General features: G+C 37.4%; 2 protein-coding genes across 2 annotated transcripts; both read right to left on the bottom strand.

Annotated features, from left to right (window-relative positions):
* Positions 1-8122: 8122 nt before the first annotated feature.
* Positions 8123-11919, bottom strand: LOC122976616 (hydroperoxide isomerase ALOXE3-like). The gene is made up of 8 exons (XM_044345196.1): positions 11911-11919; positions 10933-11136; positions 10704-10790; positions 10559-10602; positions 9884-10005; positions 9686-9786; positions 9254-9424; positions 8123-9077 (listed from the first exon to the last, which is right to left on the bottom strand). The coding sequence occupies exons 1-8, from the start codon at positions 11917-11919 to the stop codon at positions 8898-8900; spliced, it is 918 nt and encodes a 305-aa protein (XP_044201131.1). The 3' UTR covers positions 8123-8897.
* Positions 11920-13655: 1736 nt separating this feature from the next.
* On the bottom strand, positions 13656-21264 carry LOC122976023 (polyunsaturated fatty acid lipoxygenase ALOX15B-like). Its single transcript, XM_044344270.1, has 14 exons — positions 21115-21264; positions 20544-20748; positions 20341-20422; positions 20102-20224; positions 19907-20010; positions 18384-18550; positions 17995-18138; positions 17584-17787; positions 17244-17330; positions 16860-17029; positions 16597-16718; positions 14612-14712; positions 14182-14352; positions 13656-14055 (listed from the first exon to the last, which is right to left on the bottom strand). Exons 1-14 carry the CDS (start codon positions 21262-21264, stop codon positions 13876-13878), a joined length of 2010 nt encoding a protein of 669 aa, XP_044200205.1. The 3' UTR covers positions 13656-13875.
* Between the last annotated feature and the right edge of the window lie 6103 nt (positions 21265-27367).

Genomic DNA, 27367 nt, shown 5'->3' with positions numbered 1-27367 from the left:
GAAAACGCGCAAACTGCACGAAATACCGTAGAAACAGCAGCAGCCTGGACAAAGGCAGAAAGTCACAGGTTTAACTCCTCCAACTAGCATGAAATCATACGTGAAAAACCAGTAAATACACTGCAGACACACAGCAGCTCTTTCTTTAATTTCTTGGATAAAACAACCCTTCTTTAATCTCAAATTACGTAGGTGAATGAGTACATGGAGAGTGCCTCACTCCTGGACCCCGAACCGACCTCTTTGCCAAGTGGGTGTCTGTTATGCCAACCATACACTAGAAGACTTTGAAAAGACTTTTAGAGGACTAAAGTTTGTCATAAGTCTCTGAGTTTTTAGTCATAAACTCAGATTTTGCAAAGACTGGGGATCTTGCAGGGTCACTATTTGCAAAACTACAACTAGATTCCTTTTGAGATTATTTCCCATCCTGCTTCTGGTGGAAATTTACAAGATGAAAAACTGTTCATGTAACTTGTAAAAAGGGAAGCTGAAGGAAACAAGAATGCTGAGCTTTCAAGCTTTCATCACGAGTTATTAATAAAACCATCAAGCACATCTTTTTAAGAAAGTACTCTAGCAAAACTGTCATGGTTTTATTCAGACATTGAAAATTTGTCTGTGTGAGTGGAATCGTTTGAAAAGTTGTTCTAAAAAGGGAAGCTGATGGAGAACGAGAATGCTTTAAAAACACACCCACAAAGGGCAACCATTTACTGTATACTGCTGTGAGAAAGTGAGTACAATCAGCCACCGTCAGTAATCAATACAAACACACATTATTATGCTGTAAACCATTGATCAAAACAATAACTACAACCTTATCATACTTTTTTTAATGTTTTGTCACCACTACAGAATCACTAGCTAACTACTAAATATAAATATTAGCAATATTGAATTAAACTGAAGCTCCCTTCACTCTTTGGGGAAAATATTACACCAAACTCCCTTTAAGAAATATGACATATTAACAATTCTTTAAATGTCCACAAAAACACATAACTCTGGAAACACAAGATAAAAGGCGTCGCCTTATTCCCTTTTTCTGGGTGAATAAATGTTAATGTGACTTCTAAAAAGGGAAGCTGAAGGGGAACAAGAATGTTGAGCTTTCGAGTTTCACCAGGAGTCATCAATTAAACCATCAAGCACATCTTTCTAGGAAGGTAGTTTAAAAAACACACACAAAGGGCAACCATTTACTGTATACTGCTGTGAGAAACTGAGTACATTATACGCCGAATTAAACACCAATCAATGGAGCAGAAACAGAGGCCACTTTTGGTCACAGCTGCCTTTGTGTGTGCAGTGGTTTGTTCTGAAAAAACAGCCAAAAAGAAAATGTAAATCAATTAATTCATTCAGTTATAACTGAACAACAACAACTGTGAAGAGAAACAACAGACACTACATGCCGATTGTTCCTGTTATTAACTCATTTTCATTTAACGTTTTTTTTGGTTTTTTTTTACAAATAAAAATATATTTGGGTTAACGTTTCTTAGATAATATCAACTAAGACAATCACATTTCAGACAGTGTCGTCCTGTAATTGTATTTTTACACCTTTAAAACAGCTTCACAGTTTATACAGCTGCCTACAGAAACCACCTTCAACCATTAACTGGACACAGCACCTTCAACTGCTGGATGTTGGAGTATTTCTGTTTGAAAACGCGCAAACTGCACGAAATACCGTAGAAACAGCAGCAGCCTGGACAAAGGCAGAAAGTCACAGGTTTAACTCCTCCAACTAGCATGAAATCATACGTGAAAAACCAGTAAATACACTGCAGACACACAGCAGCTCTTTCTTTAATTTCTTGGATAAAACAACCCTTCTTTAATCTCAAATTACGTAGGTGAATGAGTACATGGAGAGTGCCTCACTCCTGGACCCAAAACTGACCTCTTTGCCAAGTGGGTGTCTGTTATGCCAACCATACACTAGAAGACTTTGAAAAGACTTTTAGAGGACTAAAGTTTGTCATAAGTCTCTGAGTTTTTAGTCATAAACTCAGATTTTGCAAAGACTGGGGATCTTGCAGGGTCACTATTTGCAAAACTACAACTAGATTCCTTTTGAGATTATTTCCCATCCTGCTTCTGGTGGAAATTTACAAGATGAAAAACTGTTCATGTGCCTTGTAAAAAGGGAAGCTGAAGGAAATGAGAATGCTGAGCTTTCAAGTTTCATCACGAGTAATTAATAAAACCATCAAGCACATCTTTTTAAGAAAGTACTCTAGCAAAACTCTCACGGTTTTATTCAGACATTGAAAATTTGTCTGTGTGAGTGGAATCGTTTGAAAAGTTGTTCTAAAAAGGGAAGCTGATGGAGAACGAGAATGCTTTAAAAACACACCCACAAAGGGCAACCATTTACTGTATACTGCTGTGAGAAAGTGAGTACAATCAGCCACCATCAGTAATCAATACAAACACACATTATTAGGCTGTAAACCATTAATCAAAACAATAACTACAACCTTATCATACTTTAGCAGTTAGCTAGTGATTCCGTAGTGGTGACAAAACATTAAAAAATATAAATATTAGCAATATTGAATTAAACTGAAGCTCCCTTCACTCTTTGGGGAAAATATTACACCAAACTCCCTTTAAGAAATATGATATATTAACAATTCTTTAAATGTCCACAAAAACACACAACTCTAGAAACACAAGATAAAAGGTGTCATATGTCGACAGTCTTCTTGTCAGTTTGGTATTAATATAATCTATCAAGATAAACTGTATTTCTGTACGAACATTATTTTGGATTTTTGTCGCCTCAACTCACTATCAGCCTCCGTTGGTCAGCTGCGCTGTTTTAGTGGGAGAAGACTGTGGGAATGAGAGGTGAACTGTTACAAAAGTGAAATTTCTCACTAAAATACGCGCTGGTTGGTAGATCAGATACACGCCGAATTAAACACCAAATCATAACATTGTTAGATCACTGTCTATCATGTGTGTGTGTGTGATGGCATTTGAGGAGTTTTTTCAGCCATTACAGTAACTACCCAGTTTGCTGCTTCCCATTTGCTGCTGGAGAGAGTGCTCCCTTGTTGGTTGCCAATATTCACATCATTGAACTTCACTATTTGCATGAGCCGAGACTAAAAATATGTAGTGATAATATTATACATGTTTGATTTTATCTGAACATCAAGACAAGAAAAAGACTGACTTAAGAAAGCTCACACTAAGTTTTTTTTACCACCTTGCATCAAATGATCAAGATGACAGGAGCATGCCACAACTCTAGCAAAAATCTCATGATTTTATTCAGACATTGAAAATTTGTCTGTGACAGTGAAATCGTTTGAAAAGGCCAGCATTAGCAGGATACTATGCAAAAGCTTTAGTTGCTACTAGCAGATATTACAGAGGGAACAAATAATTGCAAAATAAACGTTTCCTCATTATGTTGATTAAAGAACATGATAATTTTCTACAAAACTTATTTGCTGATGCAAATTAGTTGTAACTTTTAGAGGACAGAATAACTTTCTGCATTTTATTGGCCTCAGTGGATGATTTCAGGTTCTCAAATTCCTGTATTTCACTCATCATCTCCTTGTGACAGATGATCTTTCTTGTGACAGATGCAATTTTATCTGGAAGGTGGGTTTCTGTTCCTTGTAACTTGTTCCTTAACTGTGAGTTTAGTTCACTAACTTATTGCACATCACCCTGTCACAGGTTTCATGGAATATGTGTTGAAGGAAATGAAGCAGCTGATTTGTTTCTTTGTTGTTGTTGTTCTTCTTCTTCTGCTTCTACAGTGAGAAGTTTTTCACCTATATTGTGCTATTCAACCAGTCTAATCTCATCATGCAGCTACAGTAAATGGAGTTGGTCACATATAAAAAGTGAGGAAATGGATAGTTATGACAAGATAAATATTTTCTGTTTTCTGTTCTCTGCAGGGGAAGAAGTGTATATAATTCAGGGAACTCAGATGCCAGTAAAATTAGTTGAAAAAAACGCTACAGAGGAGAAGTTATGTAGTCTTCATTAAAAATAATAATTTTTATGTCTACCACCAGGTAGGGTATGTAAAAAGTTAGGATGATTATTATAACCAATTTTGTTTTTCTTTATTTCTCATGCAGAATACCATCTAATTGACATTTGTATATTTATTAGCCTACATGAATATAAAGTAATGAAATGGAGAGCTTTGCGATGTGCTGAATTTTATTGACTGTCTCAAACTACAGTACAGCTGCTTCAAATGCAGTGTGCACAAATTTTTGAAGCATTGATTGACTTTTGTCAATGACGAGTTCCTTCTTTTCCCTGGCAGCTGAACAGGTGAAGAGAGCAGTGATCCTTTCCTTAGATTTCTTTCCCCCCTTTTATTGTCATAAGCTTCGAGGAGACTGCGTTTGTCAATGAGAGAAAATGACTTTCTGTTTCCATCATGATTTCAGTGTACACACAGCACCAGCCTCGGGTAGCCAGCTGGAAGCAGATGGGTTACTGCCGGTTACCATGAGGCAATAATGGTGTCACAGCTGCTTATCGTGTCATATGAAAAGACCCAGAATGAACACTGTAAGCATATATTTTACGCTTACAGCATAAATTTTGTAGAGGAATGATTCTGTCCCAAGCTTTTTGATCACCATAAGCAGTTGACCACTGTAACCGTGATCACTATAAGCGGTTTCTACTGTATAAATTTAAACACAGCAGAAAACCCCTTTGGTTGTTAAATCACCTGTTGCTGCTGCTTGTCCGTGATTTGTGATTGTTTGGGGCCTGTGCAGAAGGTCTGCTGGTTGGTCCTGAAAATGTCTTTATTCACGACTTCTTGTCAGGTTGTGTTGCATGAATTTTAATAACTATAGTATTGCAGGCCTTGAGGGATATTTTTTCAGTGACAAGCATATAAATGAAGGTGTGTAAGTCATGCATTTGATACATTTATTGATATTTTATGATGTGAACATAAGGTTTTAGATCTGTGTGTGTGTGTTTACAGAGTTTAGATCTGCAAAGATTTGTCAATAAATTGATTAGTCGTTCGACAGAAAAATAATCGGCAACTATTTGATAATTGATTAATCGTTTTAGTCATTCTTAAAGCAAAAATGCCAAATATTTGTTGGTTCCAGTTTCCCACCTGCAAAGATTTGCTCCTTTTCTGTGTTTTTATGTGCTTGGAAATTGAATAGTTTTGGATTTTGGACTGTTGGTCAGAAACAAGACATTTGAAGAAGTCACCTTGGGCTGTGGAAAATTACAACAGGCATCTTTCACTTTCATCTTACATTTTATAGGCTAAACAATTAATCAACAATCAATTAATACATTTCTGCAGCTGAAAAGTCAGCCTGTCTAGTCAGGTGACAAAGGCAATTAAATACCAGAGATGCAGTATTTTCCTGCAGTCCAACTGGATTTAATAAAGTATATGCATATAGGCCTCCCAAGCTCCGTAGCAAGGGAGAAGCACATTGATAGACTCATACAAACATTTTATACTTTCAGCCTCCGCCCAACACAACCATCACACAAACACCTTGTTTGCAGTCATACTTTGTCTACAGACACCGCTTTCCTCAAAGATAATTAATAATACTTCCATATGTGGCGTCATGCCCGTCTTGTACAACTTCCAGTTCTTGCATTTAGTTCCCCTTCCTCAACTATCACTTCTTAGAATCAGGGTCACTGTGTATCTAAAGATAACCTTTTCTGTTCCTTCTTTCCTAACAAACTAGACATTGCCTACACGAACAAGGTGTGAGACGTCTTGGTGACACGTCCGGGTGAGACATCTTGCTTAAAAAGAGAATAATGTGATTACAACATATAGGCTAAAGGCCAATAGACAGAGTCAAGACTGAGTCATGTTCTTTAAGGACATAAATTGATCAGTTGAAATACATTTCTATACTAGATTAATAATCATCAAAACATTATTATAATAATACAGTCTTTTCTCCAACAGTACACTTCTGATTATGATTTCCTACACACAATAATGAAAATAATCATTATTTGTAGTCCTAGTAGAATTCAATCTTTTCAGTATTCAATACTGATCTGTACTGTACCTGTATCAGAACTTTGTAGTACAGTAGGCTATATATTTTAGTATGCTGAGAAAATGCATAAGAAATGTGTCTTAGTCATGCATTGGAATTTTTTCTGAACAAATACCTGCTTAAAGTTTACTAATTGAATCAAACTTTGTTGGTAAAATTACCTTTATGTTGCATTACATCTTAGTTCTTAATACCCACATGTATTGTTATAATGGTCTGGTTTTTGTTTAGGTGCACCTGTACTATCAAATCTATCTTCTCTTATCGGACCTTTTTTTCTCCCTCTCACTCTCTTTTATTAGCAAAGAACAATAGAAAACATACAGTATACTGTAGGTGGCAGCTTCTCAGTTGTAGTCAACTGTAGCAAATTCATGCCTTGGGGAGAAGAAATGAATTGAAAAGAAAATGACAGTAACTCATGTCAACACAGATTACGTTCATTACATGTATATGTCAAAACCATTTAATATGAGTAGGAAAAAAATACAGGCCCTCAAATTGTTAGTGTCTTATGTACAATTCCTTTTCCATTGTTTCAGAAAACTGGTCCTGACCTGCACTGTGTCCTCTTGTAGCCTCTAGTTAAAATGGTGTATGTAATATTTCCAATAGTTTTCTGAGCCAAGTTAATAGTCTGTGCTTTAAATGAGTGGTATGAAAATGGCGGGTATTAAATAGCAAATAAAAATACTCACAGTACAGCCATTTTTATATTTGTAGCCACTCAACTGGCCTTAGTCAGTCAAGTTGGTAACGATTAAGCCACAAAGGTCTTGGGCATGTGGGAAATTTTTTGTTAAAGACCACAAAAAAGGGAACAGTTAAATAAACAATTACATTGGACAGTGGAAAAAAACATGTATCAATGAATCCACAAAACATATTGTTGAGTTTGTTCCAGTGACAGATTTGTAGTAATTTGCGTTATTTCATATTTCAAAGTGATTTTGAGTTTTTTGGTTTTTTTTACTACTTCCTGGAAGTTATAGTTTCACCTCAGCTCCCTATTGCCCCTTCCCAAACTGATTTCACTTCCTATAAATGCATTATGTCCCCAAAACAATCAACATGTGTTGTAAAATTAAAAATGGTAAATTCTTGAATTGATGATGTGACTGATTGAGATCAATCAAATGAATAGTTTATTAGATTTTCAGTTCAATATAAAAGTGATTATTTGACTTCTTGTGAGAGCTGTGCTCTCTAGCTGCCTATAATTAACCCTCTGCTCACAGCTTAAGTGTCATGTTTGACTGGAATCTTGGCTTGAAGAGCAGGTGAAGAGAGTCAACAGATAACTTTTTGTTTTCTGTTGCTAAGAACCATCTCTGAAACAAAATCTTTCCTGTCATTCAGTGGTATGGAGAAACCAGCTTCACAGAGGTGATGTAAGGTCTGCACAGCCGCAGAGAGAGAGAGAGTAGGACTTGATTTGGCTGACCATTTAGAGAGAGAGGAGCCGCTGAACTGAAAGCGCTGTCATCTGGTGCTTGTTGCTCATGCTGGAAACTACTGTAAGACACCACCTTTACTCTAAACTGAGATGAGTCAAATGATGTCATGACATACTTCTGTCCATTAAACAATGCTTACATAGAATAAAAAACTTGGAAAATGGTGAATCACATTTTCATAGAGTCAAACAAACTAATACATACATACAAACATACATAATCATTGAGGACACTGCTCCTATAAGGAAAGGGTGCCATCTTGTGGCAGAATCATGGAACAAAGCCTGCATGCTCTTCACAGTTGCCCTCCATTCAAAACTCTTGTTGTTACTTCACTTGGATGTGTGACCTTCACTATGCAGAATGATGAATCTGCAGAGTTTGAAACAAGAAGATTGTTTCACATACATCTGTTGATGGGGGAAAGTTTCTCTTTGCTCATTGTAAATCAGAGTTTAAGATGTGTAGGTACGAGCATGATTTTGTGACATCTCAGCTCGTCTGAAAGTCACACACTTTACAGTGACGTAGGAGACGTCTGGTGTCCAGCAGCTTTATATTCCGGATTTTCTTCAAGAAGACTGTTTGTTGAAATGTTCTTCTTCTATGAGTTCAAGTTCAAAAGAAAGCTTGTGACTTGTTTAGCTCAGTGTTTTTGTGGCAATAAATATTACATGATGATGTGTCAGGACCATGGACAACGTCACAGGAGAGAAGTGAAACTGACATAAATTTTTGAGCAGTTGGTTTATTTGACTTCAACATTTATTTGAAAAATGTGAAACCCTTCAATCAAAATCTGTATGTGACATTTTAATAAGATTTTTGTTGTAGATATTGAAAAAGTTAAATTGAAATTAAACAGTGAACATGGCTTGTAAGAAAGATAAATACAAATACATGAAATCACCAAATGCACAAACCACTATTTTTTTTGTTTTTGTTTTTTTTTCTAGTTTTCTACAACTCAGAACAGACAGGCTCATATACAGATCATGCTATTTGTATTGGTTACATGCAGCTACAAAATATTCATAGAGGTTGGTCTAAAAAATACATGAATGATTGATTCTTGTGTTGAGACTGAAAAGAATTAAAGAAATGGTCAAATGAAACTCATAAGTATATAATGCCAAGTTTAGTTCTTGTAAGAAGATTTCACATGTAAGAAGCTTAAACAGAATTTTACACCACAATGAAATACAGCTGCATAAAAATGGCATACAATGATGATGTTTGCATGACATTACATTTTTGCTTTCCATCTTAATATCAGCTCAAGCTAAAGAAAGATTTTTTCATCATGCCTCCTTTATTGTTAATGTGAGTGAATTAGACCAACAGTTGATCAGGAGGTCACACCCTCTGATATTCAAATGGCCACACTATTTTCCACCACTGCTGGGTCCAGGTATGTGTATGGGATGTCCAGACTCTTATTTCGGGCTTTGATATCATCACTCAAACGTTTAAGGTCTTCTTGAAAATCATGAATCCACTTGCGGGGAATCTCCTCAGTGAAGTGCTTATTTGGATAATGGCCAAGAGGGATCTGAATACAAAATTTTTCAAAAATGTTTAAATCATAATGTGAAAAAAGGAAGATTTACAGGCAAAGCTTTTTTTTCCAGGCATTTAAATAAAGTAAACTGGCTGTAGTGAAACCACTAGAGCCTCAATGTAATTCCTGTTAAGGTATCCTGTTTTCATTAAACTGTGGGCACTTACGAAGTCAGAGTACTGCCTGCTGAGGAGCCACAAGGTGGCCATGCCGTGAACTGTTGTGCTGATGTCGGGGAACGTCTGCAGCATGGTGGCCTTACTCGTTGTCCCTTTTGTGGTGGGTGGAGGCTGTTGCAGGGAGGTAGGAGTGTTGGGCATCCAACCACCGTAGTCATACTGCAATGAATACATTGATACATTATTGATAGATGATTAATAATGATCATTTGAAAGGAAACATTATGATCATGCTGGTCAGCTTTTGTGTCATCATGTTATTTTTTTATTGTAGTAATTTTATATCAAGGATTCCAAACAAACCTCAAAATCCAATGTCATTTATTGACCACAGCTCACCTCTCAGTTCATCTCTCTCAAGTTTAGAGAAAATGACTAAATGTCATCAAGGCATCTCTGCAATAAATTACAAGAATTCACCTGTCCAGAGTTGACAGCAGAGTGTTGGCATGAGCAGGTGAAAATCACCATGGTGACAAACTTGACCAACTCAGCCACGGTGTTGAAATTTCTGGGAAATCCTGAAGATTAAAGAGAATAAATTTACCCAATTAAATGCATAATGTTAATGTAAACACCAAAATGCACTTTCATTATTGTTGTTTTGTTTAAGTGCACCTGCACTATCTTTGGAAAGGAAACCATGTTCAAAGATTTGCTGAATCCAACTCTGCAGTTCGGAGTCTTTCTGGACCTCAGCATCATTCTTGTAGTAGTGTCCAAGCAGTCCCTGCACAAACCTTTAAGAATATGGATAAGTCCTGTAATATCACATTCTTACTTGAATTATGCATTTTAATACCAGACACTGTAGTAGTAAGTCTTTCCTGGGACAATTTAATAGCCCACTTCCTCTGTACCAGTACCATTCCTTGTGTTGTAAGAATTAATTAATTAATGAGAGATAGGTTATAGAGGATTAAATTTAGAGTGTTTCAGCAGTTGATGAAAGTAAAAAAAAAAAAAAAAAAAGTGTTTGCACTGTGTGTTTGGGGCTGTGGCTGTTTGTTTCATCATATGTTTATGGTAGTGTTGAAGAGGAGTGTTCTTGTCGGTCGTGTTGGTCATCCTTAACAATTTACAGATTACAGATTGTCTTTCTCTTGTCAGGAACCCATAAATGTTTAAATACATGTAGACTGCTTGTATTTTAACTGGGTGGTATTCTTTACATACATACACCATACTAATGTATAGTAGGACAACTACGCATCACTAAAACAAGCAGGACTTTGTAACAATATCTTTATAAATCAACATAACGCACAGTAGACAGTGCCTGTACTGCTGTACCTGTGGATGATATCCCACAGCCTGAGTCCACCAGAAGCTGCAAACTAAGAGACAGTAAAATGTGTAAATATTGCTAGAAGGAAATACTGTAGGTGATATAAAATCATATAAAATAGGTCTAATCAGTTTGTTGGTATTTTCCTACCTTTGTGAAAACTCCATCTTCTGATATGAGTGTATGTCGGGCTAAGAAGTTGATCTGGAGAGTGAAGTGAGTGTGAGGAATGAGGAGCTGAGGAAAAGAGGGAAATCTTAAAAACAATTCTTATATTTTTGCCATTTGGAAAGACACAAACATAAGCAGGATAAAATACTGTATTGCACTGAAAAAATAGAAAACTACAATAGAATCAGTTATCTTCTATCCTGTTTACCTTGTACAGTGGATGTACCATGGGCAGGTTGTGCAGCAGTGACACTGCAAAAACTTCAGCCAGCAGGTGAGTGCGCAGCAGGTGAAAATTGAGTTGATGCATGTTGAAGTCTGCGCTTCTCACAAAAATCTTGGCCGTCAACCAGTCATATTCAGAGTCAGTGGGCAAAAAGATGGGATTGTCTTCTGCTGGCTTCTGCTTCAGCTACAGAAGAAAATGAACAGGAACAGAAAGAGAGAACAATACTGTATCTGAGAGAAGAGGCCAGTATGTAAGAGGAATTGATGAAATTATTAAGAGGAAGCAACATGAAGAGGCATACTGGCAATAGTAATGAAATGACTTTCAATGTTTGGGAAGAAATTTATTATTATTGTCTGTTCTATATTTTGATTCTCGGTTACCTTTCAGAAAGTGATTGCTTGCTAAAAACAGCATTTTATTTATTTTTTATTTTTTTTAGCATGAACTATTTTCTTAGCTTAAAAATCTGGACTAGACTGTATGGCTGCCACTCACTAAGCACTTTATTAGGAACACCTGTGCAATCTAATGCAATCCAATTCAACAGCTCTACCATTAATTCTACTTTTACAAAGCTTATACATTTTCAGGTTTTATTGACATTGTCAGAAAGGTGAAAATTCTATTTTATGTTTATTATTTAGGTTGTAGTGGGTGGTGGTGGTGTACTGGAGTGCATTATATGGAAGATTGTTCCAAATATTTTACCTCCCAGTTGAATTGTTAGTATCCATGAAAGAAATGCAGAATGCAGTGTTTCCTCTGTAATTTTAAAACAGCTGTGCTTTGAGCAATAATTCTAGTTTTGTCCCATATCTGTCGCTGTTTGGATCTAAGCAGATGTGTTTAAAGTTGAAGCTCTAGTGGTAAAAATGTTTTTAATTGCTATATAATCACTACTTCTAAAGCATCTGGACTACATTTGAGTTTTAGATAACATTAAGGCTAAATTACAGTCTTCATCTCTTGCAGTGGTGGTAATGTTCTTGCTGTAGTGGTACACCACTGCTAAATGAATACAGATGACTAAAGATATTTAGTGATAATATGATAATATTATACATGTTTGATTTTATCTGAACATCAAGACAAGAAAAAGACTGACTTAAGATAACTCACACTAAGTTTTTTTGACCACCTTACATCAAATGATTGAGATGACGCCACAACTCTGGCAAAACTCTCATGATTTTATTCAGACATTGAAAATTTGTCTGCAACAGTGAAATCGTGTGAAAAGTTGTGTGGTGTAAGGCCAGCATTAGCAGGATACTATGCAAAAGCTTTAGTTGCTACAAGCAGATATTACAGAGGGAACAAATAATTGCAAAATAAATGTTTCCTCATTATGTTGATTAAAGAACATAATCAGTGCAACAGCATTTAGGAAATCAGTGGATGATTTCAGGATCTCAAATGAGTACGTGTCTTTCACTTATCATCTTCTTCAGTTTTATTGTGACAGATGTAATTTTATCTGGAAGCTTGTTCCTGTTATGGTATTTTCCATCTTTAGGGGTTACAAATTTCGTTGCATTGGGTCAAGCCTGGACCTTGAGGTCACACTGTAATTCTTAAGCAGAAGGGAGGCATTCTCTCCTCTCTTTGAGACTCCAGCTGTCTGTGATGTTTTGGGGAAAGCAGAAACCCTGATAGAGGGTAAATCATGTCATGTGAAAAGACTGAAAGTGTAAATTTACAACATACTGCATAGTTATTTTTAGATCAGCATATTGCAGGCGGCCACAACACATTCATAATATGAACTATTACTTCATACATGTACAAAAGAGCAAACCTTAGCCTTTATTGGTGGTTAAGATAAGATATACTTTATTGTCCCTGAAGGGCAGCATATAGAAAAATACAAGGTACACACAATAATCTCCATAGGTACATGACAGAACAGACACGCACAATACACGTTTGTACCTTAGCACATAAGAGTACACACTATTCCTAAAATGATAAAATGATCTAACATTCTTAATGGTTAAAAAAACACATGGTTCATTAACGGTCTGTCCTTGCTGTCATCACCTTGTTATCTTGCTATCACCAGTTACTTATAATTCATTATTGTTATTTATGTACAGTATGTGTTGCTTGCGCGTTGTATTGTATGCTTCTGTTTTACATGTTTTAATTATTTAATAATATAGCATTATGTCGTTTTGTACAGAACATGCTATTTTTCTAACATTGATATTACCTTTTTGCATGCTTATTTCTTATATCATTAACCGTTTAAGTTTATAGTTTTTAAGGATGACTATGTAGCACATATAATAGCGCACAGGTACTTAGATTAATACCAGGTTTTGTTTTTGTAAGAACATTTTATATGTATGTAAGCGGCTTGAAGAGGATTATTATTTAATGCAGCTTGTCATTTTTCATCACAATTTAATGAGGCTGCATTAAAAACATTTTTGTTTCCACTTAAGAATTTGACCAACAGCTAATCCAGAGGTCACATCCTCTGATATTCAAAGGTAGATATATTAATTGAAAAAGTTAAATTGAAATTAAACAGTGAACACCACTACCAAAAAAGATAAATACAAATACATGAAATCACCAAATGCACAAACCACTGTTTTTTTTTGTTGTTTTTTTTCTAGTTTTGTACAACTCAGAACAGACAGGCTCAAATACAGATCATGCTATTTGTATTGGTTAAATGCAGCTACAAAATATTCATAGAGGTTAAAAAATACATGATTTATTGATTCTTGTGTTGACACTGAAAAGAATAAGAAAAATGGTAAAATGAAACTCATAAGTATATAGTATTAAGTTTAATTACTTGTAAGACGCTTAAAAAGATTTTTTTTTAATTTTTATCATGCCTCCTTAATTGTTAATGTGAGGTTGAATTTGACCAACAGCTAATCCAGAGGTCACACCCTCTGATATTCAAAGGGCCACACTATTTTCCACCACTGCTGGGTCCAAGTATGTGTATGGGATGTCCAGACTCTTGTTTCTGGTTTTGATATCTTTACTTAAATGTTTAAGGTCTTCTTGAAAAGCACGAATCCACTTGCAGGGAATCTCTTCAGTGAAATGCTCCTCTGGGTAATGGCCAAGAGGGACCTGCAGATTAAGCATTTAAAGGTTATAGTGGAATGGGTGGAATTTGACTCTAATGACAAAGCATTGAAAGTACTGTAAACACATAAATATGATTTCAAATATACATTTTCAGCTGTGGACACTTACAAAGTCAGTGGAATGCTTGCTGAGGAGCCACATGGTGCTCATGCCGTTAACTGTTGTGCTGATGTCAGGGAACGTCTGCAGCATGGTCTCCTCACTTGTTGTCCCTTTTTTGGTAGGTGGAGGCCGTTGAAGGGAGGTAGGAGTGTTGGGCATCCAAGCACCGTAGTCATACTGCAACAAATGCATGATTGATGAATGGCTGATTAATAATGATTATTTGAAAGGTAACACTATGATCATGCTGGTCAATTAATGATAGTTATTATATTATTAATTTAGTCATGTTATATGACAAACTAGGACAATAAATGCAGCATGTTTTTATGTATTTTCACATTAACGCTTCTAAAACAAACCTCCTCAGTTCAGTAAACCATTTCACAATAATTAAGCCATTATAATTAGTCATGGTATGAATGAAAGGATTCACCTGTCCAGAGTTGACAGCAGAGTGTTGGCCTGAGCAGGTGAAAATCACCATGGTGACAAACTTGACCACCTCAGCAACAGTGCTGAAATGGTTGGGAATTCCTGAAGATTCATGAGAATAAATAACATTATTTAAACAGAACAGAATACACCTTTTAGTGCCTCCCCAAGGTGGAGGAGGCTTTGATTTAATACTTGTCTATTTCAATTTTGAGACCGTCTTCCCCAATTTCACAGCTTCCTGAAATGAGTGAAACAGCGCCTACAGAAGGTAAACCAGGTGAAAGTTGGCATCCTTTGATTAAAAATGAGCAAGTATCATTCTGATGTGGGCATTGTCATAGCACAACAAAACTGTGAATGGACACACCTCTCTGGTAAAAGAAACACTCTGGTAAAACGACAAATGACAGAAAATGAACTTGTCCTGTCCTGCAGTGGCTCTCTGTGTGTTTTTAACTCTTTGCTGTGTTGTTGTTGATGGTTTGGAGCTTGTTGTTTATTGTTTGTCTGGATGCTGAAGCTGTTGTGTTGCTGCTGCTTGTCTGTGATTTGTATTTGTTTGGGGCTTGTGCAGAAGCTCTGCTGGTTGGTCCTGAAAATGTCATTCATGACTTGTTTATAAGCTGTGTTGTATAGCAATCCTTATTGTAGGCGTTGAAGGCTATTTTTTGCACGAGAAGCTTATGAGGGTATGTACTATAAGTTAGGGATTCATGGTAATATCAGCACCCTGATGGTTCTGGTGCTTCCCCCACAGGCTCTACTTCACTCAGGTGCCCGACAGAACCGCAGCATGGTCGGAGGGAAGCAAAGCCAGCTAGCCTCCGCTAGCTTCCCAGCTAGCCCTGGCTCTGTGTGGATCCAACCAGAGTACGGAGCTCCGGTTTGTTATTCGGGTTAAAGTGGGAAGAAGCAGCGGGTCTCTCAGGCAGCTGAGTGAAGTGGAGCCTGCAGAGGAAGCACCGAGACCGTCGGGGTGAAATCAGTCTGCAGAGGACCTGCTGTATTCGGCTGCACAGATAGGAAACACCTCAGCTGACAAGATGTACCAATCTGTTTGAAAAAACATCTCCTTTTTGGTTTGTAACGGCAGTGTGCAACCAGCGTAGTAGGTGCATTATCGCCACCTTCTATCTTACCCATTAATCAATCTGTCTTATAAACTCAAAGAAAACTCTACTGCTCAACCCACAGGCAGGTTCACTAGAGTTTTAATGCTGAGCTCCTGAACACCAATCTTCCTAAGTTCTTCCTTCATACATTGTTATTTCTTTCTTTCTTGATTGCACTTAGTAAAATCTATGATTGCATGTGTAAATGTCTCTTCAGCCAAGTGGAAAAAAATATGTGCATATATTAGAATTGGCATCGGCAATCGGCCAAAATGAGTATGACTGGTTGACCTGTCTATACACCAGTCACAGGCAGACCATCAACCCCTTGTGCATGATCAGAAGCCATTTCAGGGACTGCCAAGTCAGCTCTTGAAAGGTAACAGGAGAGTCCAGCTCAGTCCTTTGCTCCATACAAACTTAGAGATATCCTTAAGTAACACATCCACACAATCACACACATTAGCAGCATACAGATCGTTGTAAAAATTAGCAGCTCCCTGCCGCATTTCACACACCACAGATGTTATCCACCCATCAGTACACTATGTACTGTTTCTTTTCCAACTTAAAAAAGAAAGATGGTGCATCAATTTCCCCCCAACATAGAAAACCTGGACCTTGCAAGTGCACCTTTGGCCTTTCCCTGGAGAAAAAACTCCCAACTCCTACACAAATCTGATAAACTGATAAATTTAGTCATTAAATCAACCCTGCCCTCGCAGCTGAGTCCCGCCTTTTTTGTTCTGTCAACATCACGTGCTGGAATTTTCAACAAAGGTGGCGGCCATTAATACAAAGGTGGCCCACCTTTTGAGTTAGATAGGCAGGAAAGACCATGTATAATGGTCAGGATTTTGTTTAGGTGCACCTGTGCTATCTTGGAGAAGGAATCCACGCTCAAAAATGTTCTCAATCCAGCTCTGCAGTTCGGAATCCTCCCGGACCTCAGCATCACTCTTGTAGTAGTGTTTGAGCAGTCCCTGCACAAACCTGTAAGACACATTGATACGGTTTGTAATATCACATCCTTACTTCAATAAATGATTCCAATTCAATCCCCCTAATAAGAATTCATCATAGATAAGTGTCAGACCCCACCTGTGAAACGACAATAAAAGTCCCTGTCACTACCTGTGGATGATATCCCACAGCCTGAGTCCATCATCTCTGTAGTAGAAGTTTGGTACAGAGTCCAGTCCACGCTCAGCGATGTCATCTGGTATGCAGAGGGAGCTGTAGGTCAGTGAGGACTGTGCTCTCTTCATGATTGTGATCATACCCTTTCCACCAGAAGCTGCAAACTAGGAAACAGCAAAATGTGTAAATATTGTTGGGAGCAAATACAGAAGGTGATATATGCCCCAGAGAGCTCAATGAACAATAGTCTAAAACATGTTTGTGTTTTCAGTATTTTCAGTTGGTCAAGATGCTCTCTTCATTAGCTTGACTTTTTTCACGTTGCTGCGAGATGAGCTCTCTCGTCCGCACTGATGTGTACAGTTGGTGTTTTCTTACCTTTGTGAAAACTCCGTCATCCGATACAAGTAGTTGTCGGGCTAAGCTGTTGATGTGGAGAGTGTAACGAGTGTGAGGAATGAGGAGCTGAGGAAAAAATGGATATTCCTTAATATTTAGAATTGTCTGTTTTGCATAGACAGAATTCTTTACACATGCAAAATAAACACAAAAACAGCTGGCTTCAACTTGGGAAGACACATTAACAAGTGGAAATAATTGGAAGCAGGAGCACAACAGCATGCATTAGATCATAGCACAACATGCCATGGTGCAGCTAAAACAGATTACACCTGGCTCGTGGAAGAACACCAGAAGTTCAGTCTCTCATCTCATTTACCTTGTACAGTGGATGTACTTTGGGCACATTGCGCAGCAGTGACACTGCAAAAACTTCAGCCAGCAGGTGAGTGCGCAGCAGGTGCACGTTGAGTTGATGCATGTTGAAGTCTGCGCCTCTCACAAAAATCTTGGCTGTCAACCAGTCATACTCAGAGTCAGTAGGCAAGAAGATGGGATTGTCTTCTGCTGGCTTCTGCTTCAGCTGTAGGAAACAAAAGGGAAACATGGTTGATTCATTAAATTGATTGATTATATAATCCATAACAATGCTTTAAGAACTTTTCATGTTACAGTAGTTTATGTTTGCTTTTTAAAAAATGTTTTATATTTTAGGGATATGATGTCATGATTCCCATGTGGGTAATTAATAAATACTGAGCAAGCCAGGAGATCCAAGCTTCCAACTCACCTGAATAGCAATGGGCATCAGCTCATCATCATCAGTTCTGTGGAGCAAGACAAGGGGAGCTGCCAGGTACTGCTTCTTGTCATCGATGACGTTTGTCTTCACTCCACCCAAAAGCTTGTAGTCACACAGGAATATGTTTCCTTTCTATTGGAAATATCAGAATAACTGTCATCCTACACAACACCTTGGAATAAATTTAGTAAAGATGATGAATTACTGAGATCCACTATAAAGGTCTAGTGAAAGGGTGAGGGTCAATTAGGGTTACAGTAATTTGATGTTTTGTTAACTGGAACAGGTTTGTTGCTTGTCTCTTAAAAATGTCACTATTGTTTCTATTAATGAATAATTAAATTAATGAAAAATAATCAGTTGTAAGAGGTAATCACCCGCATTTCATCCTCTAATGTCCACCGACCAGTGGGGAAAACCATGTCATCAGTGACAGGCAAGTTCTCAGGCAGGACTGTACAACGCTGGATCATCATGGGGTTGACACCGTTTAGGAACTGGTAGCCAAAAAAGGCGTCGGTCCTCCAAAGCTTTTGAACACGGTCTGTAATATAATGTAATATATTACAGTTGGCAGTTTATCAGGTTCTTTGAAGGTCCTGTTTTATATCCTAACCAAGTACAGGCTCAGTGACCACAAATTGGCAATCAAAAAAGTATGACACAAAAAATCATGGCAACCAAAAGAAAATGGAATATGTGGTCACTGTGAAACAGATGAGGTTGAGACAGAGATGTACTTCCTTCTACAATGTAAAACATTCAATGAAATAAGGAACATATACTTTAAGAGGGTCAACTCTGTCATTTCCGATTTCAAAGAGCTAAATGACCTCTCAAAATGAAAAATAGTCCCAGTAGAAGGAGACAGGGTATGTCTTGCTGCCCAATATGCATGCATTCACTCTCACACACATACACACACACACATATGCGTAGGATATACTGTGTGCATATATATATATATATATATATATATATATATATATATATATATATATATATATATATATATATATATATAATATGTTGTTGTGATATTCATGCCAAGCAAATTTAAATTTGAAATTGAAACTGAATTTTATATGTACACTGACTGTCTTCTCTAGAGATGACTCAATAGTCAGTTCCGTTTTGGATTGTGATCAGCAAAATACCCAGATTTGTTCAGCTCTGACGCTAACAAATCTATCTTCTCTTATCTAACCTTTTTTCTCCTCTCACTCTTTTTTATAAGCAAAGAACAATAGAAAGACATACAGTTTACTGTAGGTGGCAGCTTCTCATTTGTAGCTGACTGTCGCAAATTCAGCTAAATTCAATTCACTTTAATGATCACACAGCTAAGATGGTGGAATTGTTGAAGATTCTAAAAGGATTGGGATTAGATAAAATACTCCATAAACCCCATCCCTAATCGTCTCTGCTGCATTTTATAAAGATGTGAAACACCTGCTGTTCTGTCTTTGTCGCTAAGATTGTTCATGTTGTCTACTCGCATATTTCGGATCAGATTTCCATTCTAACATGTACAGATTTATTTGAGAAGCTGACATCTTAAGTGAAGATCAAGAAAAAGAAGTTAAATCCTACTACTATAGTTTATTTACAAAGTCTCCAGAGCTGGTGGAAGTCTCCCTGAGCAGCTACTTTTGGAAGCTAACCAATCAGAACAGAGTGGGTTCATTGGGAGGGGGGCCTTAAAGAGACAGGAGCTAAAACAGTCTGTTTTAGACAGAGGCTGAACTGAGGGGCTGCATAAAGAGCCAGTATAAGATAAATAAGGAGTTTTCTGAACTGTAAATCATGCAAAGATATTCCAGTAGAGCCCCAAAATAATGATATAGAACTGGAAATGTGCATGATACGTCCCCTTTAACCATCCCTAATGGTACAGTACCTGATATATCCGTCCTACTGGAATCGAACACTTCGTTAATATAAGTCATACTAGTCCAGTTGTCCTTGCAGTTAGACCATTTTTCCAGGTTCAGCCATATCATCCTAGATAACATAAACAAAGGGGGTCACTATTTCAATGTTTTTTAAAATTGTTTTGACAGATAAATAAATGGAAAGAATATAAGAACTTCACCCTGTGACTGCATTGAATCTCATCTGTATATTCTTGGTGAAGGAGAAACGGACCTCAGAGGGCAGACAAAGAGGGCTGTCTGCTTCTACACAGTGGGGTATTCCTTCTAAATATACATCCCAGCTGAGAGACAGTAGAGAGGAGGACATGGATGAGTGGTGGTATGGAGGTTTAGTATATGTTAAATCTGTGGTTCATAGTGCTACAATACTCCAATGCTGCAAAGTCAGACTTCTCACCGATAGTGCTCCTTTCTCTGCTTTAGCTCCTTCTTCCTACTTTTCCCGCTAAGATGATGAATGTCTTCAGAGTCTTTCAGAGCTGAAGAAAAAGAGAATATACATATGAAATGACTGCAACATTTCAACAGTATAACCAAGCCAAGGTTTAAAGTGGTTGAAATGGTGTTGTCAGTGAGGACACAAAGTGGATTTCCACAAACCAGTTGCCTCTCTGAGGTAAATCTTTCTGTCATCAATCCATTGGTAGGCAGGAAAGTTGTAAATGTCTCCCTCTGGAGAGTTGACTTGGACCTTAGAGAGGAACCAGGAGTCCTCAGTGCATGAAGGGTCAGGCTGTTTCTGTAGCTCTAGCTCAATCATGAGCAGCTTGCCAAGGGAAGTAGAAGAGGACACAGAGAAAGACACCTGGAGAAAGAGTATAAAAACAGAAAATTTGTTTGAATTGATTGCTTGGTGTTCCTATTTTTTTTATGATGCTTTGATGTTACAAAGGATTCCTTATAAAAGATTCAGTTTCAGAGGACTTCTCTCCTATGCATGGTAAATATTTAAGAAATCTGCATTGGCGGATCAATGGTGGCAAAGACTGTGTAACCTTGTAGCTATGGGAAAAGTCAAAAGTCATGACATGCGCCCAGCAGTATCACCAGTACATCCTCACCGAGAGGGACTAAACACTATACTAGAGTTGCAGGTTCCAAAGGTACTTTTTACTTTGGAAACCCTTGATACCCCAAATGAGTCAATTTTGCTTCTTAATTCAGGACTCACAGCTCCTTTGTAGAAGGGTACCAACCCTTTATGGTTGCAGATGCAGGAGTGGTAGCTTTGTCCATTTGTTCCAATCAGCCTGATGTAGATGTTGAAAATGTTGGCATGGTTTATGTTTTCAGTGATTACATTCACTTTATATTCATACATTTCCATTCTGGAGCGCAGTTGAAACCTGGTGGGGAATGAAAAAAAACTTACAGTAACTCATGTCAGCACAGATTATGTTCATTACATGTATGGTTTTGAATTCTTTTCATCAGGAAAAGGCTATACAAGTTAAATCTTTATTATTTATTATTATTATTATTTTTGTAATCTGACAGATAGGAGTAATGTGCAATGAAACCAAACATTACAGCACACCAGACGGGACATGGAGGAACACGGTTAATGTGGGCAGGAAAAAACAAACAAAAACAAATCAGTTTGCCGAGAACATTTTTTAGTTATCCAGAGAAATATTTTGATTGTGTTTCACCAGCAGCAACAAAAGTAAGAGTCCTGTCTCAAATATTTGAAATGAAAGTGCCACAAATGTTTACAGACTGACAAAACCTAAATGTGCAATTTATATGTCAAATATGAGTAGAAAAAAATACAGGCCCTCAAACTGAGAGTGTCCCATGTACAGTTCCTTTTCATCTTCATTTCTGACCCAAGTTAGTAGTCCATGCACTAAATGAGCAGTATATAAATAGTGGGTATTAAATACCAAATAAAAATGCTTACCATAGACTGTATATGAAGATGGACGTTATGACAGCTCCCCAAAAGTGAAGCCAAAATGTCTCGAATTCCCCATTGTGGCAGGTTGCAGGACAGGTCATATGTCCTGCCCCCATCATGTGAGCGGATGGGTCACGGGTCAAACTACAAAATTAAAGTGCATGTTAGATTTTTCTGAAAGATGGTTTCTGTCATTTTAGGTAGTTCTTATCGCTCTAATCTATGTTCAAGTGCTCATTTTTCTGATGAATTTGTTTTTAATTAGTTATTTGACGGTATAAAAAGGGGGTGTGACATCATGATTGACAGCTGTGATTGACAGCCACCCTCAAACCTCTTTCAGACGAGCTGAGTGACCGCAGCAGTTTCTGATGGAAGACGCTAATGTACATTTTCATTTGTGATTCACTACCAGCTGTAGCTGCTAGTTACCAGTTGGTTTTGGCTTGTTTATCTCTCTGATCAATTATTTATTTATTGTTTGTATAAGGAAGGGGAAGCACCATTACAATCATAAAAGTGACACAAAGTGCAATACAACAGTTTCTTTTGCCTTAATTTTATCTAGTAGCTTTGACCGGCAAATATTATTTTGTGTTTTGGCATAATGTAATTGTGCTGTAGAAAGCTCCAGCTGTGCAATAGCCTGGTAAGAAGAGAGCCATTCCCTCACCATCAGTGCATGTGGTGTTTTCCAGCAACAAGTACTGTTCTTTTAGCAGCTGTGAGACCAGCTAACAAAAGGCTGTGCCTATCATTTGTAGTTAGCTCCAAAGAGGAGGTGTCATTAAGTAAAAGCACACCCTGTGAGTAAGGGATAGCTCTCTCAATAACAATAGACATAATACTTGAGACATTTTGCCAAAATCTATTAACCTCCAGACACTGCAAAGCCATATGAAGAAAAGTGCCAATGGTATTGTCTAGACAAAAGTCACAATATGGATTAGCTCTGAGTTTAATTTGTTATAATCTTCGAGGTGTGAGATAAGACCTCTGAATAAATTTATAGTGTATAATTTGATGGTTTTTGTTGGTTTCTGTGATTTCTGGATGACAGGGATATATTTGACCATATAGTGTGCCAATCCAGATCTGAGGAATTAATATCTCTCTTCCAGAGTCTGTTAAGTGGAAAAGGTTTATATGAGGCCTCAGTTATAAATGTATAGAAGTCAGAGACAATACCATTGTTTTTACACTTGGTGCCAAGTATTAAATGAAGGGGGTGAGTTTCCAAATCAGTGCCCCATTGAGCACGCATTGCTGCACACAACTAGATTAAAAAAAAAAAAAAGAAAAAAGTTCCTGGGAGGTTATAGGACTTTTGTAAATCTTGGAATTCATGGAGACTTTGTTGCCCTACAATTGTCTTGGAGAGTATGAACACCTTTGTCACCCCACTGTGGAAGGAAAATTGGAATAGTTATGAAAAATTTGCGATTGAGGAAATAATTTGTCGTAAATTGCTGGACTTTATGCTATACAGTCCTGTTTCACTATCTCATGTTGGAATATGTCAAATTTGGTAGTGTAGATATGTTAATTGTTCTTCAATAGGGCGTCATGACACACAAGGCTCTGGAGTAAGCTTGGTAGTAAGTGGACACAGAGCAAAACACTGTGAGTACCATTCAAAATGAGGCAGATTAACACCTCCTGATAATTTGTCTTTGCTAAGTAGAAGCTTTGATTCGGGTTTTTTTTTTCTTTTTTCTTTTGTCCCACAAAAAAGTGCTGATAACAGAATGCATCTTCTTCCAGTAGCCATCCAGTGGGACTAGAGGTATCATTGAGCTGATAAAACTGATATGAGGCAATACATTCGTCTTAATGAGTGAAAGTCCGAAAGACTGAAAGGAGGTAGGGAGCATGCCCCATCTCTTTAAATTGCCATCAATGTCATTTAGGACTGTATTGTAATTGTTAGTGGTTAATTTGTCAAGAGAAGGATAGATAGAGACCCCTTAGTATGTGAAATTGCAAACAATAGGATTACTAAAAGAAGGTGTCTGCCCACTTAATTCACCCAATGGCATGACTGGTTTACCTCTCCATGGCGGCTCCTCTTAGCAGTGGGACAGCTGTCAGTCAAGTGGGTGACGTTAACCTGCAAGGGTCTTGGGCTTGTGGGAAATTATGTTTGTTAAAGGCCACAAAAAAGGGAAAAGTTAAATAAACAATGATATTGAACAGTTTAAAAAACCTTGTACATTATTAGATGATGCTTGAGGTGATTAACTTAGTTTAAAGTATTTCCCATCTTTGTTAACGCAGCTTTCAGCTAACAGTATCACTGTGCAAAAAATTACTGACTTTTGATATCAAAACAGCAGCATGTGTCTGTTTTGTGAAGGGGCTGTCTGTGTTCCTAAAAGACTGCCATAAGATTGATTAAAAAGAGGTTTGTTTCTGTGTTGGGATTGAGCTATTAGTACTTTATGTAACTTATCGACTGTATATTGAAGTTTCTACTTTTCAATTTATATCAAACACCTTGCAAACCAATGCAAAAGTCTGTCTTTTTTCCTCCTGTGTAATTTTTTTTTTTCCATGTCTCTCCCATGGATCTGAACAACATAAACACTGTACAGTAGGTGTATATTATTCCTAGTATTCAAGTGCCTCCAACAACAACAAATTATTATTATATGAAATTATTAACAGCAGCATATTTCTTACCTCTTTTTGTGTGATGACGAGATTCCTTGAGATGAGGTTTCTACAGTGATGGCAATGAGCTTTACTTTCTCCTTTTATACATACATTTTTATGGGGGTGGTTACGGTTGTCAATCATAATTATGAAATGTTGGACATGTGCCCAACATTTCCCACAAACCAGATTGTCTATCACTGAAGTTGAGACTATGGATGCTCAAAAGGAAACTTGTAGTCAGTTTAAATAAAATTAGTACTAATTACTACTAATTAACTTTTGAAATAAGTGTCTAAAAATGGTTTATTAGAAAGAGAAGAGATTTCCCAGATACTCTACATTCTATTTAGAATGTAGAGTATCATAACGCTTTTAGTGCGTGTTCGGCCATTAAAAACAATAGGTGTACTTCAGACGCTTCCAGTGCGTTTAGGCCTTTAGATTAATTTTGTTTCTTGATTTATTTATCGGATTTTTTGTTTTATATGCATTTGGTATGGTATGCAGCATTTGTTTTTTTTCTTTTCTTTTTTAACATTTTGTATGCCCGCCTTTATTTTTGATGACAGAATGGATCCTCCTGGGCATGGATGATACCAGTCTTTCCCAAATCTGTGGAGAGATGTTCTGTCATTCTTCACAGATAATTCTTTTCAGCTGCTCTTTGCTGGAGTGGTTTTGTTGCTCTACCTTCCTCTTTAAAATACTCCAAAGGTGTTCTATTGGACTCAGGTCAGGGTACGTACTTGGCCAGGTCATAGTTTTCACTTTTTCCTCCTTTAAAAACTCTTATGTGATTTTTGCAGTGTGTTTGGGATCATTTTCATGTTGGAAAATTCCTCTCCTGCCAATCCTCCCTGAGACTTGGAGTCATCTTTTCATTCAGTATTTGAATATACAAACTTGCATTCATAGTGCCATCTATAAATGTCATCTCTCCTACACCTTTTGCACTCATTCAGCCCCATATCAGCATACTCCGACCTCCATGTTTCACGGTCAGCACTATGCAGTCACTTTGGTGGTCCTGGCCAGGTCCATGCCAAACATTCTGGACCCCATCTGATCCATATTAATTTATTTTGATTTCATGTGACCAAAGAATATACTGCCAGGCTTCCTATCATGTTCTTTGGTCAAGTTTAATCTTGCAGTTTTGTGCCATTTTGTGAGCAATGGTTCTCTTTTTGGACGTCGTCCGTAAAGGTTGACTTCATGCAATGTCCTTCATACTACCTGAGCCACAGATAATCCTTGTGTCAAGTCAGAAGCACTTCACACATCACAATCAATGAACAACAGCATTAAAACACAAGTCTTACAGGTAAAACATGCGACTCATGTAGCTGTTAAATCAGTTTAGTGTGGGGCGGTTGCTCTGAAGGTGCACTTGATTTGACTGTAACTGTGGTAACCGGGCATAGATAAGCCTCCTGAATTTGCACCCAAAATGCTGTCAAAACTTAATTTGTAATTTCCACTGCAGCCTCCATGATCATCGACTGGGAAAGAGGTAGAAAAAAAAGGTGCTTGCACAGTTAAAGCACCCCAAATAACAATCACTCTGACAAAACACTCAATGCAGAGTGACAAACGAGACACATCCGCAGAGAGAAACAGATGACCGAGCAGGGAGAGTTAATAGATAATTAGAATAGTTATAGTTAGAATTAAAATAAGTTCTCTTTCATATTAAACATCCCAAGATATGAGTGGAAAGTATTGTTCTTCCAACTTCGTTTTTAACGTTTTTGTTTTTTTTTTACTCAAATGTTGCTTAATCATGTCATGTGATGCTACATCAGGACACTTTACCAGCAAATATTACTGGGACCACCACAGAAAACTGCAGATGAACATTTAATATAAAGGAATTCACATTATAGACACTACCACTGACTTTCCCTTTCACTGACTGGGATTTCACACATTGACCGTACACAGTCCAGCCATGTACTAGGTTTTGACTTAGTCTTGTTCAATATTTCACCAACACCTCAAGCTTTCCCTAAACTTAGCCAAGTGCCTTGAGGTGCCCCAGCATAACAATAAAAATTATGCTGTAGTTGCTACAAGTGGATATTACAGAGGGAACAAATAAAATATGTTGACTAAACATTTTACGTGTTCAGAATAAATGTTTCCTTGTTATGTTGATTAAAAAACATGATCAGTGCAGCATTATTTTTCTACAAATCTTATTTGCTGATGCAAATTAATTATATGTAATTTTTAGAAGACTGTTTTTCACAAACAGAATAACTTTTTATAGGTTATTGACTTTAGTGGATGATTTCAGGTTCTCAAATGAATCAACATTCGAGTCTTTCACCTGTATCCCACTCAGTTTTCTTGTGATTCATTTCCTTGTTCCTTGTTCGTTAACTGTCAGTTTAGTTCCCTCACTTACTCAATATGTTCCTGTGATATACTGTTGCACAAGTTTCATGGAAAAATGGACCCATAAGAGCCTAATATGCTGCTTTCCAAAATAGGAGTGAGAGGTAGTTGACTTGTTTGTCCTGTCAGGTCATGACAGGTTTTTGTTTCTTTTTTTCCATTGTGCAATATCTATGCCTTTGGTATGGTACACAGCATTTGTAATATTTAATCATACAACTGAGGTGATGTGTTGTGGCCCAATCAGTCAATAACTTCATGTGATTTACAGAAAAGGTTTCAGGTCATGTGGATGTATCAGATTGTTTTGGAGTGTTTATTGGAGAAAGAAAAAAAAAAAACAGCACTCTTCAAGCTAGTTACCAGACATACCGAGGGTATACGCATCATAAGCCAATGAAATATGTATCTGGTATCACCCCACAGGGAACAGTGAGAAGTTTTTTACCTATATTGTGCTATTCAC

Source organism: Thunnus albacares, chromosome 24 (genome assembly GCF_914725855.1).
Source record: "Thunnus albacares chromosome 24, fThuAlb1.1, whole genome shotgun sequence".
Classification (NCBI taxonomy): Eukaryota; Metazoa; Chordata; class Actinopteri; order Scombriformes; family Scombridae; genus Thunnus; species Thunnus albacares.
The sequence above is the reverse complement of the archived record's forward strand: the minus strand, read 5'-3'. Positions and strand labels throughout refer to the sequence as shown.

Excerpts from the sequence above, each read along its gene's own strand:
- LOC122976616 (XM_044345196.1), bottom strand. Across the intron at positions 10,603-10,703 it reads AAGATGGAGTTTTCACAAAG|TTTGCAGCTTCTGGTGGACT; the intron begins GTAGGAAAATAC and ends ACTGTCTCTTAG. Across the intron at positions 9,787-9,883 it reads CCTTTCCAAAGATAGTGCAG|GATTTCCCAGAAATTTCAAC; the intron begins GTGCACTTAAAC and ends TTTAATCTTCAG.
- LOC122976023 (XM_044344270.1), bottom strand. The coding sequence starts at position 21,264 with ATGTATGAATATAAAGTGAATGTAATCACTGAAAACATAAACCATGCC. Across the intron at positions 17,788-17,994 it reads TGATGCCCATTGCTATTCAG|CTGAAGCAGAAGCCAGCAGA; the intron begins GTGAGTTGGAAG and ends TGTTTCCTACAG. Across the intron at positions 14,353-14,611 it reads CTGCTGTCAACTCTGGACAG|TATGACTACGGTGCTTGGAT; the intron begins GTGAATCCTTTC and ends CATTTGTTGCAG.